The sequence below is a fragment of the Aureococcus anophagefferens genome (genome assembly GCF_000186865.1).
Source record: "Aureococcus anophagefferens unplaced genomic scaffold AURANscaffold_8, whole genome shotgun sequence".
In the NCBI taxonomy this organism is placed as follows: domain Eukaryota; class Pelagophyceae; order Pelagomonadales; family Pelagomonadaceae; genus Aureococcus; species Aureococcus anophagefferens.
In genome coordinates, this window is record NW_008705568.1 from 1400093 (window position 1) to 1414527 (window position 14435).

The window sequence follows — 14435 nt, forward strand, 5'->3', positions numbered from 1 at the left end:
CGCGACGCTGCTGTTCGGCTCGGCGCTCGCCGGCGACGACGCGAGCGCGCGGCGCGCCGCCGTCTTGGCTGACGTGCGCGACCAGGCCCCCGTTAAAGAACTTTCTTAAGGGTTCTCCTCGTCGTCCGCGCGCGCGCGCATGTCCTCGACGTCCGCGCGGACGCCGGCCAAATCGAGCCGCAGCCGCAGGAGCTCCTCCTCGCTCCGCGCGAGCGCGTGGACGCGGTCCTGGAACGTCGCGGCGTCGAGGAGGCCGCGCGCGTAGGCCGCGCGGTCGCGGTCGCCGCCATCGGCCGCGCGCGCGGCCGACGCCGCGCGGCGGCGCCGCGCGATCGCCGCGTCGCGGACCGCGGCGGACGTCGGCGGCGCCTCGCCGTCGAGCGCCGCGAGGAGCCGCCCGTGGCGCGCGATGGCGCCGCGGAGCTCCGCGACCCAGCGGTCCCGCGCACCCGCCGACGCCGCGGCGAAGGCCTCGCGGCGGCGGCCGGCTAAAAGCTCGAAGCCCGCGGCGCCGCTCTCGGCCACCGCCGCGCCGTCGAGGAGGCACTCGCGGCCGCCGCCCCAGCGCAGGCTCGGGCCCACGTAGACGCCGTCGTCGAAGGCCGCGGACCGGAGTTCCACCCGCAACTCCGCGCCGCCGCGGCGGAGCGCGCCCGCGAACGCGACGACCCTCTCCAGCGCGTCGCGGCGCTCGGGCGCGTCGCGGCCGACCCACTCGACGGCGGCGACGGCCGCTGCGGTGACGTCCGGGGGCGACGGCGTCTCGGACCGCGGGCCCGACGCGGCCTCGACGTCCTCGAGCGGGAGCTCGAGCGGCGGCGGCCGCGGCGGCCGCCGCCGGCCCGCGCCGCCCGGCGCGCGCGCCGGCGCGCCGCCGGGCGACGGCTCGCGGCGGATCCAGTGGAAGCGGCGCGTCGCGAGCGCGGCCGCGGCGTCGCCGTCCCGGCGGTCCGCCACGCGCCGGGGCTCGGGCGAGCCCCGGCGGCCGCCCGCGCGACGCTCGGGCGAGCCCCGGAGCAGGTCCCAGCCGCGCCGGAGGAACGACGGTCGACCGCGGCGCGGCCGCGGCGGCCCGGCGCGCGGCCGCGCGGTCCCGCGGGTGCCGCGGCCGCGCCGGCGGCGACGCCGGCGGCGCCGGGTCCGCCGCGCGCCGATCCGCGGCGCGCGCCGGCGGCCGCGGCTCCGCGCCGGGCGACGCCGCGCCGCGCGACGCCGCGAGGACGTCCGCGCGGAGGCCGCGCACGGCCTCCTGGAGGCCGCCGTCCCCCGGCGACGCCGCGGCGCGCCGCAGCAGGTCCGCGACGGACGCGCGGAGCGCCGCGGCGTCGGTCGCCGGCGCGGCGGCGTCCCCCGCGCGCGCCTCGTCGGCGAAGTCGAGGCGCCGGCCCGCGTCGGGCCGCGCGGCCCGCGGCGGCGCGCGCTTCACGAAGGACTTGAGCGCCTCGCGGACGTCGACGGCGACGCGCGGCGGCGACCGCGCGGCGGCCGGCGGCGCGGCCGCGCGCGCGGCGGCCGCGGCGACGATCGCCGCGGTCCACGCGTCGCGGTCCTCGGCCGTCTCCGCGCAGAGCGACGTGGGCTCGCCGCCGCCGGCGAACGTGAGGTCGAAGCAGGCGCCCGTGCGTCCCCCGCCGTCGACGGAGACGACGTCGGCCAGGTCCCGGAGGAAGCACTCGCCGAGCACGCGCGCGTCGCCGTTCCGGTAGACCAGACGCGTGCGCCGGCCGTCGAGGACGAGCGACGCGTGCCGCTTCTTCCAGGGCGTCGCCGCGCCCCGGCGCCAGAGCAGGCCCTCCATGGCGACGTCCGGCGCGGACCGCCGCAGCTCGCACGCGAGGTCGTAGGGCGACGGGCCCCGGTGTTCCGGTTCCTCGGCGGACGGCGCGCTCGACGCCGTCGACGGCGCGTCGCCGACGTCGGGCGCCTCCGGCCGCGGCGGCGACCGCCCGAGGAACCGCGCGAGCTCGTAGGGCGACGACGCCGCCGACGGCGGCGGCGCCGCGGGCTCCGGCTGCGCCGGCGGCGCCGCGGCGGCCGCCGGCGGGTCCGGCGACTCGCGCGCCTCGATCTCGTAGAGGAGGCCCGCGGGCGGCGCCGGGGGCCGCGCGGCGCCCCCGCGCCGCAGCGCGACGACGGCGTCGCGGCGGCGCCGCGGCTTGTGGCCGAGCCCCCCGTCGCGCAGCGCCGCGCCGACGTCGTAGTGGCGGTCGATGACGGCGCGGCAGCGGACCGCCCAGGTCTCCGCGTCCGCCGCGGAGCACGCGCGGAAGACGAGCGTTTCGGCGACGGCCGGCGGGAAGTCGACGCGGAACGCGTCGCCGTCGGCCGCGACGGCGACGCAGCCGTCGAGGAGGTGCGCGTCGACGACGGCGCGCGGCGAGTTCGGATCGCCGCGGTCGTAGCGGCGGATGGCGGGGCCGACGTAGACGCCGTCGTCGTCGAACGTCGTCGGCGCGAGGCCGTAGAAGCCCCGCTCGCCGTTTTGCTCGAGGAAGCCCAGCTTGACGACGGCGCCCGCGAGCGTCGCCTCGGCCGCGGCGTCGAGCGTCCACTCGACGGCCGCGATCGCCCGCGCGGCCTCGGCCGCGGGCGGCGGCGCGGCCGCGGCGCCGAGCGCCGCGAGCCAGCCGTCGGCGGCGGCCTCCGACGGCGCGACGAGCGTCGTCCCCGCGACGGCAAAGGCCCGCGGCCCCGCGCGCGACACGTCGCGCACGGGCAGCTCGCGCGCGGCCTCGCCCGCGCGGTCGTCGCAGACGCGGAGCGCCGTCGACCGCGCCGTCGCGACCAGCAAACCGAAGACCGCGGCGCCGCCGAGCTCCAGGGCCCCGCCCTTGAGGAGCCGCTCGCCGTCGCCGCGGACGAAGAAGTCGCTGTCGCTGTCGAGGTCCTCGACGATCGTCGCCGGCGACGACGTCGCGAGGCGGCGACGGTGCGTCGGCGTCTCCGCGCGCGTCGGCGTCGCCGCGCGCGCGAGGCCCGGCGACGGCGGCCGGGGGAAGAGGCCCCGCGCGACGGGGGAAGCGCGGCCCGTCGGCGTCGCCGACCGCGGGATCTGCCGCCGGAGCGGCGTCCCGATGGAGTAGCCCGACGAGTCGAGGCCCGTCGACGAGCCCGTCTCCGGCGACTCGCCGTTCACGCAGCGCATCGAGAGCTCCGTCGAGCCGGCGGCCGAAAGTTTTGATGGCGCGTCGAACGACGCCACGATGGCCTCGCGCGTTGTGATCACCATCTGCGACGTCGACGTTTAGACGCTCGGTTCACGCTCGCCGAGCAGCCTCCGAGCAGGCCCTCGACGAGTCCATGTACGAGTCCTTCGTGCGCCGAAGGCTCGCCGAGTCCTTCCTCGCCGGCGTCGACCATTAGTAACCTAGAGCTCGACCCCCCCTAGCAGCCGTACTGCTGGCTGAGGGCCTGCTTCGCGTCGGAGACCTCGGCCATCTTCCGCGCGGCGCGCTCCTTGGAGCCGCGGGCCTTGTCCGGGTGCCACTGGCGCGCCATCTTCTTGTGGTGCTTCTTGAGCCAGAAGCACTTGCGGTCCTTGGAGAGCGAGTCGACGTTCGCCGGGAGCTCGAGGACCTTGGCGTGGTCGCGGCGCTTCTCCCACGCGTCCTCGCCGCGCCGCGCGTCCTGGAGCTTCCGCCGGAGGTCGTGCTCGACCTGTGTGGATTCCAAATCTTCAACCCGACTTCAATGTGCGCGTAATCGAACGATTTGGACCAGACTCTTTCGCTGTGCTTCGAGAACTCGACGAGAGCAATCGATTCGTCCAAAAATCAGCCGAATCGACTTCGATTTGACCGAAATAGAGAGTTCTGAAGTTTGGTGGGGACCCCCCAAACCAGTGGTTGGAATCCACACTGTGCTCGACGCCCTCGTCGTCGACGTACGCGTAGGCCTCGTTCGCCATGCGCTCGCCGCCGACGAGCTCGATGCACGCGCGCCAGTCGCGCACGGCGCTCTCGAAGTCGTCGTCGCGCTCGTACGCGAGCGCGCGCGCCGCGCGCGCGTCGACGGAGTCGAGCGCGGCGACGGCGCCGTCGCACGCGTCGAAGGCGACCTCGTGGCGCTTCACCTTGGAGTTGGCGTGGCAGGCCCGGAGCTGGAGCGTCGCGCGGTAGCTCGCGAGCCGCGACCCCTCGAGCTCGTGGCTCAGCGCGTCGAGGCTCCCGAAGGCCTCGTCGAGCGCGTCCAACGCCTTCACGGAGTAGCCCTTCCTCAGGTGCTTGTCGACGGCCTCCGTCTTCCGCTTCAGCGACTTGAGCCCGTCGTACTGCTTCTTGAGCGGCGCCGAGTCGGGGTCGTGGCGCAGGCCCGCCTGGACGAACTTGATCGACTTGTCGAGGCGGCCGCGCTCGAGCGCCGCGGCCGCGCCGATGGTCAGCGCGAGGGTCTTCGGCGCGCCGGCGTCGAAGGGGAGGCGCATCGTCGCCTTGTCCGACGTCTCGAGGTGCTGCAGCGCCGCGGCCGCGGCGGCCTCGGCGCCCGCGTGGTCGCCGAGCACCGCGCGGGACCGCGCGAGCCAGACGGCCCACTTCGTCGGCGCGCCGCCGCGGACGAGCAGGCCGAGCGACGCGACGGCCTTGGTCCAGTCGGCCTTGGAGTCCTCGTCCGTCGCGCGTTCGTCGAGCGCGCGCGACAGGTCCCGCACGGCGTGGACGGCGGCCCGGCAGGTCTTCCGCAGCCGGTCGAGGTCCTCGTGGAGCTTCTTGACCAGGAGCGCGCCGTCGTCGGACGCGCCCGCGAGCGGCTCCGCGGCCAACGCCGCGCGGATCAGGTCCGCGAGGGCGCCGGCGAGGTCGCCCGCGGCCTCGGCGACCGCCGCCGCGTCCCGCAGCGCCGCCGGGTCGCCGGCCGCGGCGCCGCCGAGCTGCCGCGCGACGTCGAGCGCGTGCGCGTTCGTGCACTCGTAGGTTTCGGCCGGCGGCGCGCCCGCGCAGAAGCGCGCGGCGGCGGCGGCGCCGTCCTCGCCGGCGCGCTTGATCACTTTGCACTTGACGTCGCCGGGGTTCAATGTAAAAGCCACGCCGGGGCCCGGCGTTTGCGGGTCGTCGCGCGCGGCGGCGAGCGCGGCCGCCTCGCGCTCGAGCATGGCCCGGAAGCCGGCCTCGGCGTCGCGGCGCCGCGCCAGCGCCGCGTCGCGGCTCGCGGCCTCGCGGGCCATGCGAGCGTCGTAGATCGCGCGCGCGGCGGCCTCTTTTTCGAGCTGCTCGCGGTGGGCCTTTTCGTCGCGCATCGCCTCCTCGGCCATCTTGCGGAACGACTCGACCTTGTCGCGCTCGATGCCCTTGCGCCGCGACGCGCGCAGGTAGTCCGCCGCCGCGGCCATGTGGCGGTCCTCGAGGGCCGATTCCTCCGCGCGCCGGACATGCTTGCCTACCAAGCATGATGGTGACGATTTCTCATTGCTTTCCCCACCCGAAATATCTCGAAAATCGTCACGGCCACAGGACGCTGGTGCTTGCCCGCCGTCTTTAACACGGTGTTGTTGGCCGCCGCGAGCGCGGCGGTTCTGGCGGTCGTCGCCTCGCCGGCGTCGAGCTGCTGCTCGACGATGTCGGCGATGCGGCAGGCGAAGTCGACGTCCGGGTTGATGGCGCGCACGTGGTAGACGAAGCGCAGCGCCGCGTGGACGGCGTCCTCGCCGATGGCGACCTCGACCTGCGTCTGCTCCTGGGACTTGTCGAACTTGATGCCCACGCTCGCGAAGGGCGGTTCCGCGGACCCGTCGACGCCCACGGCGACCTCGGCGCACCGGGCCAGCGACGCGCAGAGCGCCAACGCGACGACGAGCTTGGCTGCCATGACACGCGGCGCGGCGATTTGCTCGATGCCTTTGTCAGCCAAAAAAGGTTGCCTTCATCTCCGGCCAAAAACCGCTTCTCGCAAGCATGGTAATAGCTACCGAGCTTCCCATGCTTTGACCGCGTCGTCGCCGTGGTCGCGTCGTCACCTGCGTCGCAGCGCGAGCCGCAAGGGCAGCGAGGCGCGCTGCGAGCAGCGAAGCGGATCTCGCCGCGGCTGTGCGCCGCCCGGCGCGCCGCGCATGGGCGGCCCGGTCGAGCGCTGCCCGCGCTCTTTCGACGTCGAGGCGCAGCGGAGCGCGGCGCAGGTGGACGCGGACGCGGCGCGCGGGTGCGTGGCGCCGTGCTGGGACGAGACGGACAACGGCATCCCCGACGTTTGCCTCGAGCGGCGGTGGTGCCCCTTCAACCCGGACAACCCCGTCACGAACGACAACTTCGTGTGCCACGTCTTCGGGAACATCGGCTTCCCCTACTTCGACCGGACGCGGAAGCGCTACATGGGCGTCGCCATGTGGTCGACGCTGCTGGCCATGTTCGTCACGGCCTTCGGCGCGCTGTCGCTGTCCACGGACCCGGACGTCGTCCGCGCGAGCTACTGGCTCAAACTCGAGGCCGTCAACGGCACGGCGGGCGGCGCGACGGCCAAATACTACCTCGGGCTCCGCTCCGTCGTCACGGTGCGCGGCGGCGGCGACGAGAGCACGGACCGCCTCGAGCAGGACTTCTACGTCGGCGCGATCCCGGGCAGCGACTCGCGCGACCCCGTCCAGCGCGAGGTCCTGGACGCGTGCGCGGCCGGCGCCGCGGGGAACCAGATCGGCGCCCTACTTTCCTGCGTGACGCTCATCTTCGCGCTCCTGGGGACGATCAACCGCATGCGGTTCTCGAGCGACGCGAACGTGCAGAAGGCGCTGGGCCTCGTCACGGACACGTGGGGCGCCGCGACGCTGACGTGGACGCTCGCGCACTTCCACCTCCGGTGCTTCGCGGGCCTGCCGGCGCGCCACGGCGCGCTCGAGCTCGAGCACGCGTGGGGGCCGGCGTGGGTCTGCTACCTCGTCTGCTGCCTGAGCGGCATCATCCGCGCGGCGGCGCACTGGGTGACGCCGACGCCGGGCAACGGCGCGGGCGCGTGCGTGTTCAGCCTGCCACAGCGCATCCTGCGCGTGCTGGAGGCGGACCTCGGCGACGCGCTCTCCTACGCGGAGCAGAAGCGCACGTACAAGCTGCTCCGCGCGGCCATGGCCGAAGAGGGCCACGTCGTCAACGCCTTCGTGCGCGAGAGTCTGGCGAAGGTGTCGGGCGCGCTGAGGGACGCGGCCGGCGGCGTCGAGAACGCCGTCGCGGCGCTCGTGGGCGACGCGCGGCGCGCGACGGGCGTCGCCGGGCCCGAGGCGAACGGCGGCCTCGACGACGCGGCGCTCCGCGTGGCGCTCACGGTGGCCAAGCTGAAGCTGCGCCGCGCCCCCGCGAAGCGCGACCTCTTCGAGGGCAGCGGCCGCCCGACGACGCGCGGCGACCTCGCCAGGCGCACGGTCCGCGCGGCGTCGATGCCGTCGCTCCTCCTCGGCCTCGTCGACGAGCGCCACCCGCCGGAGCCCGTCCGCGTCCAGCCCTCCTTCGGCGCCGGCGAGGAGACGAGGCCGCCGGAGGGGGCGTAACCAGGTAAGTTGCCTTTGGAGAGTCCAGTTGTTGCCGCAGGCCCCTGTCTGTGAGTGCTGTTGCCCGACCCAGGATGTCGAAGCTCGGAGACGCGCTCAAGCCCGGCCTCGGCGCGCTGCTCGCCTTCGCCGTCGTCCAGCAGGTCGGCGTGGTCCTCGCGGACCACGGCCTCAAGTGCGTCTGCCCGCCGACGGGCGCCCTGGCCGTGCTGCTGTTTCTCATGCCCGGCGCGCCGGCGTCGCAGCCCACGTGCGTCGTCCTCGCGCACGTGCTCGCCGCCGCCGCCGCGAGCCTCTGCGTCGACTACTACCCGGCGGCGCTCGCGGAACTCGTGCCGCCGACGTCCGGCGCGGTCGTCCTGGCCATCGTCGCGATGAAGGCCTTCGGCGCCGTGCACCCGCCGGCGGCGGCCTACGCCTTCCTCTTCGCCATGCAGAAGATGCCGCCGGTCATGATCGTCAAGGGGCCGGGCTTGCTCGGCGCGCTCGTGCTCCTCGCGGTCCAGCAGGGCGCGTATCTCCCGGCGCTCAAGGCCCTCGAGGCCAAGGGCAAGACCGCGTGAGCGGCCGCCGAGGGCAAGACCGCGTGAGCGACCGCAAGACCGCGCGCCGCGGCGCTCGGCGGAGGCGCGCGCGGCGCGGCGTCGCGAGACGGCGCGGAGCCGCCGCGCGCCGTCGAGACCGCGCGGACTCGGACGCGCGTGCGCGCCGCGGCCGACGCTCCGGCCGCCCACGAAGAAGACCAAGCGAGCGAGTATAAGCGAATGTGTAAAACACGCCGCGTCCGCATCGGGCGGCCAGACGGAGCCTCGGAGGCCGTCATTGAAGAGCACGTGCCTCGTCCTTGAAGATTTGGAGGCTCTCACAGCTGCGGCGCCATCTCGCGCGCCGTCGCGACGGCAACACACCGAGCCTCTCCGGCGCTCCACAGAACACCGCAGCCTCGCGCCGCAGCCATAATGGCCGCGCTCGTCGACGGCAAGCCGCCGGCGCGCATCGCCGTGCTCGGCGCCGGCTGGTGGGCGCAGGGTTGGCATCTTCCCGACCTGCACACCAACCCGGAAACGACCATCGCCGCCATCGTCGACCCGAACCCGCAGCCGCGGTCCGCCATCCCGCCGGCGCTCGAGCCGCTCGCGGCGCTCGCCGCGAAATACGACTGCCCGACGTTCGCGAGCTTGGACGCGCTGCTCGCGGCGGGCGTCGCGTTCGACGGCGTCGTCTGCTGCGCGCCGCACGCGTCGCACTACGCGCTCGGCGCGGCGGCGCTGGCCGCCGGGAAGCACGTGCTCATGGAGAAGCCCATGACGACGGACGTCGGCGAGGCGGCGCGGCTCGCGGACGCGGCCAAACGGCATCCGCGCCTCTACTTCGCCGTGAACAACACGGCGTCGTGGCGGCCCCAGGCGCTCGCGGCGGCGGCCTGGGTCCGCGGCGGCCGCGTGGGCACCGTCGAGCACGTCAGTTGCTCGTTCCACAGCCCCCTGCTCTGGCTCTTCGACGACCCGGCGAACGTCGGCTGGACGACGCCGTCGGGCGCGATGCTCGGCAACGGCTTCGCCTGGGGCCAGATGAGCCACCCGATCGCCTGGATCCTGCAGGCCACGGGCCTCGAGCCGTCGTTCGCGACGTGCGCCATGACCTTCGCCGAGAGGTCGGGCGCGGACCTCACGAACGCCGCGACGATCGAGACGAAATCGGGCGCGACGGTGTCGCTGTCCGGCGCCGGGTCCGTGCCGGGCACGGCGCACGGCGCCGGGTCCGTGGGCAAGTTCGTCTCCATCCGCATCTTCGGCTCCGAGGGGATGGTCTCCTACGAGGGCGACGACTCGAAGCCGGAGAGCGGCAAGCTCGAGCTCTCGCGGCGCGACGGCGGCCGCGACGTCGTCGACGGCTTCCTCTTCGAGAACTTCGTCCAGGGCGGCCGCGGGCCCGAGAGCCTGCTCGCCTTCGTCGCCGCCTGCCGGGGCGAGGCCGCCGTCGCCGCCATCGACGCGCCCCTCGGCGCGGCCGTCGTCGGGACGATCGACGCCATGTACCGGAGCGCCAAGGCCGGCGCGCGCGTGAGCATCGCCTAAGGCCCTTAATTGAAGGCTTCAATCACGAGAGCTTGAAACTCCCAACTCTCGAGAGCTTCGTGGCCACTGGCACCATCGTCGACACAATAATGGAGACCGAAGTTCCAACAGTGTCGGAGATGCACCGCGGCGGCGCCCCCCTGGAGCTCCGACACTGCTCGAGCTCCGACACTGGAGCTCCGGCCGCGGCCGCGGCCCCCGCGGCGGCGAGCGCCTACCTGGAGGAGACCGGCGCGGCGAACCGGTCGCACTTCTGCCTCGCCGACTGCTGCTGTGCGCAAGAGCCGCCGAGCAAGGACGCCGTGAGCTCCTACGACCACTACTGGGACTGCTGCGGCTGCCCGGAGATCGATCCCCAGGGCGCCTGCGGCCCGCTGGCGTGCTGCGGCTGCGGCTGCAAGCTCGCGCTCTGCGCCGCGGACGTCGCGTGTTTGTGCCTCCCGCGGGCCGCCGGCGCGTGCGCGGAGCGGGTCCGCGAGGCCTCGGACTTCAAGCGCGCGCACCAGACGCGGGCGCACTTCGACCCGTACCCCGCGTCCTTCGGCGAGGCCAAGGGGTGCGCGGGCAAGTTGCTGTGGACCTTCGGGACGTGCGGCAACCTGCACTACCCGTTCGGGAACGCCGGCGTCGCGTGCTGCGGCAAGATCTGCTGGACCGAGGAGCGCAACTCGTAACCGAGGAGCCCAATAACAATTGAGACCCGGGGTCAGTCTCGGGGTGCACCGGCCGAATCTAGGGGGGTGCAACACCGCACATCAACGCCACATCAATGAAGTACTCATTCGGGGGGGGAGATTTCCGCGGAGGCAGCCCGATGGCTGGGAATCGTGCAGCTCGCTGCTGTTGTCTCAGCGGCAGCTGGCTGCGCCTCGCGTTGCCGCTGCTCCTCGTCGCCGCGGCGACGGCCCTCCACGGACCGCAGACGTCGCGGCGCCGGGCGGTGCGCGCCTTCGGCGGCGACGAGTGCCTGTCGATCAAGTTCGTCACGGGCAACGCCATGAAGCTGCGGGAGGTCGAGGCGATCCTGTCGCAGAACGGGCTGCCGCTGCCCCTGGAGCAGTGCGACCTCGACCTCGACGAGTACCAGGGCGTCGCCGAGGACATCGCGGCCGCGAAGTGCCGTTTGGCCGCGGAGGCGACGGGCGGCGCGGCGATGATCGACGACACGAGCCTCTGCCTCGAGGCGCTCGGCGGCATGCCCGGGCCCTACATCAAGTGGTTCAGCCACGTGGACCTGCCGCGCGTGCTCGAGGGCTACGAGTGCAAGCGCGCCTACGCGCAGAGCTGCGTCGCGTTCTCCGTCGGGCCGGGGTCCGTGCCGCTCGTCTTCACGGGCCGCGCGCACGGCGTCATCGTCGACGCGCCGCGGGGCGACGCGGGCTTCGGCTGGGACGCGTGCTTCAAGCCCGACGGCCACGACGCGACCTTCGCGGAGATGGACGCGGCGACGAAGAACGGCATCTCGCACCGGTCCCGCGCGCTCGAGCAGCTGTCCAACTACCTCAAGGGCGACGCGGACCTCCTCGTGGCGCTCTGCGCGGAGCGCGTCATGGAGGCCCAGGAACCCGAGGACCGCTTCTTCTTCCACCGGAGGCGAAAGGAGATCTAGGTTTGTTAGTCCGGCGGCGCCCAGCGCGCCCGCTCCGCGGCCGCCTTGGCCTCGATGGCGTCCCGGCACGCGGCGCCGCGCCGCGCGGGCGCGAGGTCCGGGTGGAAGAAGCGCAGCAGCAGCACGACCCGCGCCCTGTCCGTGTCGTTGCGGACCTCGTGCTCGAAGCTGTCGTCGAAGAGGAGGCACCGGCCCTCGGCCCAGGTCCGCCAGTCGGCGCCGACGCGGATGCGGCAGCCGCCGCCGGGGGGCACGGCCAAACCCAGGTGGCAGGTCAACCGTAGATTCGTCGGCGCGCAGTGGGGGCGGATCGCGCTCCGCGGCGCGAGGCGGCTCAGGATGACCTCGCCGCCCCCGGAATCGCAGAGGTCCGCCGCGTCGGGCACGCGGTCCCGGACGAAGCGCGCCGTCGCCGGCGCCGCGCCGTCGACGGCGCCGGCCCCCAGGAGCACGACCTCGCGCCAGGAGCCGTCGACGACGGCGCCGTCGTGGGCGCCGCTCGGGCCGCGGCCCTGGCCGCCGACGTCCGACCAGGTCTCCGCGTCGACGAGCGCCGCGGCCTCCGCTCGGACCTCGCCGCTCGCGGCCTCGAGCGCCGCGACCCAGGGGAATTGTGCCCCGTCCCACCAGGGCTGCGCGCGGAGGCCGCGCTCCAAATAGCCCGGCCGCTGCTCCGGCGACGCCCAGAGGCCGGGGCACCGCGCGACGACGGCTTTCGCGGCGACGATGTCTCCCTCGTCGCGCTCGCGGACGAGGAGCAGCTCGCGCCAGGCGTCGCCGTTGGACGGGTCGAGCGCCACGGCGCGCTCGAGGTGGGCCGCGGCGCCGCCGGCGTCGCCCGCGTCCGACCGGCAGTAGCCCAGGAACGTCGCGCGCCGCGACGCCGTCCGGGGGTCGCCGGATTCCGGCGCGGCCCGCAGCGCGCGCACGGCCTCCTCGAGGAGCGGGCCGCTCGACTCGCGGAGCGCCCGAGCCCAGAGGGCCGCGCCGTCGGCCCAGGACCGCTTCGGCGGCGCGCAGGTCCGCCGGTGCTGCGGCCAGGCCGACTGCTGGCAGGCACGCGAGCAGAAGTGGACGGCCTTGCACCGCGAGCAGCGGTTCGTCGCCGGCGCCGCGCCGCAGTGGAAGCACGATGGCGGCGCCGCGTCCAGCTTGACGCGCTTGCGCGCGGCGTCGTCGTCGTCGTCGTCGACGGTGAGAATGTCCATCGCCTCTCAGCGGCGGCTAACCACAGCCACGAAAGTTGAATTCAGCTAGGGGGGGGTTTGCTCCGCCAGTGGCGCCCCGGCCGACCCCTCTAGCGCAGCGACGCTGTACTCGAAAGTCACGATCTTGAGCGCGATCGAAGCTTCATAGTACCGTCGATTAGGAAACCAAGGGGCATGTCCAACGCCATCGATGGTGGCGAGATCGACTGTGCCGGATTTGTCCGTAGGAGCGCGGTGGACGAACGAGGCCCGTAGGGTGGATTTTGGACCAACACCGAAACTGCGTCTCCGGCACTGACCAACCGTCCAGGGCGACGCCAGGGGTCATGGGGCGTCGCCCCGACCACAAAAAGCGACCGTTCTGCGCCTATACGCAGCGCATGGCTGGCGCGTATACGCGCGTATTCGTACGTAGGCGGTCCTTTTTCGAGCATATTTCAGTGATTTCGTCGAGTTAGAAAGAGCTTGCTTCACGCGGGCGTAGCTCGCCGGGACGTCTGGGACCATGCAAAAAAGAGTGACTTTAGACGCCGCCGTCGCGCGACCGCGCCGACCTTGCCGGAGCAACCCCCCCCATTTCAGCTTTGGCTCGGCGAGACGATGGACGAGCATCTTGGACGAGCTATGAGCTGTGCGAGTTCGAGTGACAAGCAATATAACGAGTGACAAGCAATATGACGAGCTATGAGCTGCGCGAGTTCGAGTGGCTGCCGGACCTGGACCTCGCGACGGTGGAACCGCTCGTCGCGTCGATCGACCGCGACGGCCTCTGCGTGGTCCCCGGCTGCGGCACGTCCTGCGTCTCGGCGACGCTGCGCGACGGCTGGGGCTTCCGACGGGTGCTCTCCCTCGACAGCGACGCCGCGGCCATCGATTTCATGCGCGCGCGGCAGCGCGACGACGCGCGGCGGTGCGACTTCGTCGTCGCCGACGCGACGGACTGCGCGGACGTCGTCGCCGACGGCGCCGCGGCGCTCGTCGTCGACAAGTCGACCTTGGATTGTTTGCTCTGCGGCGACGCGGCGGCCTACGCGTGCTCCGTCGCGCGCATGCTCGCCGTCGGCGGCTGTTTTCTGGTCATGTCCTTCCACGACGCCGAGTTCCTCAAGGCGGCGCTCTGCGCCGCGCTGCCCTTTTGCGTGGAGCGCGAGGTCGTCCGCGAAAAAAACGTCGCGCTGCTCCTGCGGCGGACGGCCGGCGCCTGGGAGCCCGAGGCCGTCGCCGCGGCGCTGCTCCGGCCGACGGTGCCGCCGGAGCGCCTCGCGCGCCTGCGCGCGAGCTGGGGCGGCGCGCGGCCGCTCCGCGAGGCCTACGACCTCCTCTTCTCCGACGCGCTCAAGGCCGAGTACGCCTTCGCCGACTTCGAGGCGGACGCTGGTTCCGCGGACCGCTGGTCCCTCGACGACGCCCTCGCCTTCCTCCGAAGGACGCAGTAAGCCTTAGTAAAGCCCGACCGCGGCGTCGACGGCGCTTCGGCCGGTCGTGAAGGTCCTGGTGAAGGTGCAGCCCCAACGACGCGATGGGCGCGAGTCGAGACGACGCGCCGCCGAGGGACGAGCTCGCCGACGCGTTCGCCGCGGACTACGCCGAGGTCAAGGCCGGCGGCCTCGTCGTCGGCGCGTCGGACCTGCCCTTCTCCCTCAGCGAGTTCCCGCGGCTCGTGCCTGGCGAGCAGTTCTTCCTGGGCCGCGTCGCCGGCATGCTCGGCGGCGGCGGGCGCCTCGCGGCCTGCATGGTCGCCATCGGCAACGCCAAGTCCGCGGACGTGCTCCTGGGCCTGACGCGGCCCGAGGGGGGCGACCGCTGCCTCCTCGTCGTCGACGTCGCCGGAGCGCAGGCGAAGCCGTTAGCGGCCGTCGAGGCGGCGCTCGAGGCGCTGCCCTGGAAGGAGAAGGTGCCCGAGGAACTGGCGGCGCTGCCGCCCCTCGCGGCCATGGGCGCCGCGGACGCCGGCGTCGGGCCCGACTACGGGGAATTTGGGGCGACGACGCGCGCGCGCGTCGTCTTCCGCCATTTGGGCAACGAGCTCGAGGCGCCGCGCGCCGCGCGGGTCCACGAGCACCTGCCCCGCGACG

The 14435-nt window shown here is 73.8% G+C and overlaps 6 protein-coding genes across 6 annotated transcripts; 3 read left to right on the top strand and 3 right to left on the bottom strand.

Moving 5' to 3' along the window:
* Window positions 1-105: 105 nt before the first annotated feature.
* On the bottom strand, window positions 106-5326 carry AURANDRAFT_63980 (hypothetical protein; the record flags this gene model as incomplete). Its single annotated transcript, XM_009038455.1, has 4 exons — window positions 106-999; window positions 1046-3229; window positions 3430-3657; window positions 3857-5326. The coding sequence occupies 4 exons, from the start codon at window positions 5324-5326 to the stop codon at window positions 106-108; spliced, it is 4776 nt and encodes a 1591-aa protein (XP_009036703.1).
* A 717-nt stretch (window positions 5327-6043) lies between these two features.
* On the top strand, window positions 6044-9543 carry AURANDRAFT_71581 (hypothetical protein; the record flags this gene model as incomplete). The annotated part of the gene is made up of 3 exons (XM_009038354.1): window positions 6044-7461; window positions 7539-8024; window positions 8397-9543. 3 exons carry the CDS (start codon window positions 6044-6046, stop codon window positions 9541-9543), a joined length of 3051 nt encoding a protein of 1016 aa, XP_009036602.1.
* An 89-nt stretch (window positions 9544-9632) lies between these two features.
* AURANDRAFT_63982 (hypothetical protein) lies at window positions 9633-10217 on the top strand (the record flags this gene model as incomplete). Its single annotated transcript, XM_009038355.1, has 1 exon — window positions 9633-10217. One exon carries the CDS (start codon window positions 9633-9635, stop codon window positions 10215-10217), a length of 585 nt encoding a protein of 194 aa, XP_009036603.1.
* Window positions 10218-10516: 299 nt separating this feature from the next.
* On the top strand, window positions 10517-11056 carry AURANDRAFT_15727 (hypothetical protein; the record flags this gene model as incomplete). The annotated part of the gene is made up of 1 exon (XM_009038356.1): window positions 10517-11056. A coding segment is annotated over one exon (540 nt), but the record flags the coding sequence as incomplete, so codon positions are not given.
* Window positions 11057-11223: 167 nt separating this feature from the next.
* On the bottom strand, window positions 11224-11490 carry AURANDRAFT_8899 (hypothetical protein; the record flags this gene model as incomplete). Its single annotated transcript, XM_009038454.1, has 1 exon — window positions 11224-11490. A coding segment is annotated over one exon (267 nt), but the record flags the coding sequence as incomplete, so codon positions are not given.
* A 660-nt stretch (window positions 11491-12150) lies between these two features.
* Window positions 12151-12360, bottom strand: AURANDRAFT_25670 (hypothetical protein; the record flags this gene model as incomplete). Its single annotated transcript, XM_009038453.1, has 1 exon — window positions 12151-12360. A coding segment is annotated over one exon (210 nt), but the record flags the coding sequence as incomplete, so codon positions are not given.
* Between the last annotated feature and the right edge of the window lie 2075 nt (window positions 12361-14435).